General features: G+C 44.5%; 1 protein-coding gene across 1 annotated transcript in view; it reads left to right on the top strand.

Annotated features, from left to right (window-relative positions):
• The window catches only part of spg11 (SPG11 vesicle trafficking associated, spatacsin), a 43285-nt gene extending 42898 nt beyond the window's left edge, over positions 1 to 387 (top strand). Inside the window, exon 42 of the mRNA XM_071540197.1 lies at positions 1 to 387. This exon is cut by the window's left edge and continues 41 nt beyond it. Coding sequence (XP_071396298.1) covers positions 1 to 134 — 134 coding nt within the window. The 3' untranslated portion in view covers positions 135 to 387.
• Positions 388 to 1109: the final 722 nt, after the last annotated feature.

Below are 1109 nucleotides of genomic sequence, written 5' to 3' on the forward strand. Positions count from 1 at the left end.
GCCTGCTGACTCACTGTGACGACGCCTACAGCCGCTACAGACTGGCCTATCAGCAGCAGCTGTATGATGTCACCAACACACTGCTGCAGGACGCCAAGACCGCCGCGTACCTCAGCGACCGGCTGGCCAGCTGACCCACTGACCCACTGACTGACTGACTGACCCACTGACCCACCCACTGACCCACTGACTGACTGACTGTTCTTCCTTCAGCCAGGATAAAGTGCCAGTTTATCGATAACCAGAACAGAACCAATAATCAATAATTGAAATATTAAACTGTGGAATATGTATTTAATTTTTTTCTAACCGTCTTCTATGCAGATGAATCAGAATCAAGCAGATTGTGTGATTTTCGTCTCATTAGATCACTGAACAGAATAAAGTTTCTACTGATGAATGAAACAGAAACAGTTTTGTGTGTGTGAAGTGAAACCTGCTCAGTCACATGATCCTGCTCGGTCACATGATCCTGTTCGGTCACATGATCCTGTTAAGGCGCACTGATCATTGGGTTGTAGAGGGAGGTAATGTATATCTGGGTATCATCGGAATAACAATGGAAGGAAATGTTGTACCTTGTGAACGATTTGACCGAGGGGAAGAAGAGGATGAGACCTAGAATGGAGCCTTGAGGGACTCCACAGGTGGTGCTGGCCAAGTCAAGTCCCAGGTTATGTCGAGTCGAGTCCTTAGTTAAGGCGAGTCAAGTCCCAAATCAAGTCACTTTTTTTTTTTAACGTTAGCTAGCTACAGAGTTGTGAGAGAACAGATTGTATGTGGCTAACGCTAACGTTAGCTAACATCGGCCTCACAGACTCACCGATCTGAACGAGTCTTCAGATGAGGAACAGAGTCTGATGTAGTCTGGCTGTCAGAAGTCTTTGATGAGCAGGTCTTCATTCAGCAGTTCACCTTTTTCCTTCACATGTGACATTTTTGAATCTGAAAGTGATGATGATGATCTGATCTGATCCATAGAGCGTATAAAGATCTGATCATAGAGCGTGAAATACAATTTACAATTTACAATTTCACATTTGGCAGACGCTTTTATCCAAAGTGACACATGAGATTTCCATACAACACAAGCAAGGATCTAGTCAGGA

Source organism: Centroberyx affinis, unplaced genomic scaffold (genome assembly GCF_046629955.1).
Source record: "Centroberyx affinis isolate AG114_WGS23_722 - 3 ecotype Tasmania unplaced genomic scaffold, CSIRO-AGI_Caff_v1 ptg003577l_1, whole genome shotgun sequence".
NCBI lineage: Eukaryota > Metazoa > Chordata > Actinopteri > Beryciformes > Berycidae > Centroberyx > Centroberyx affinis.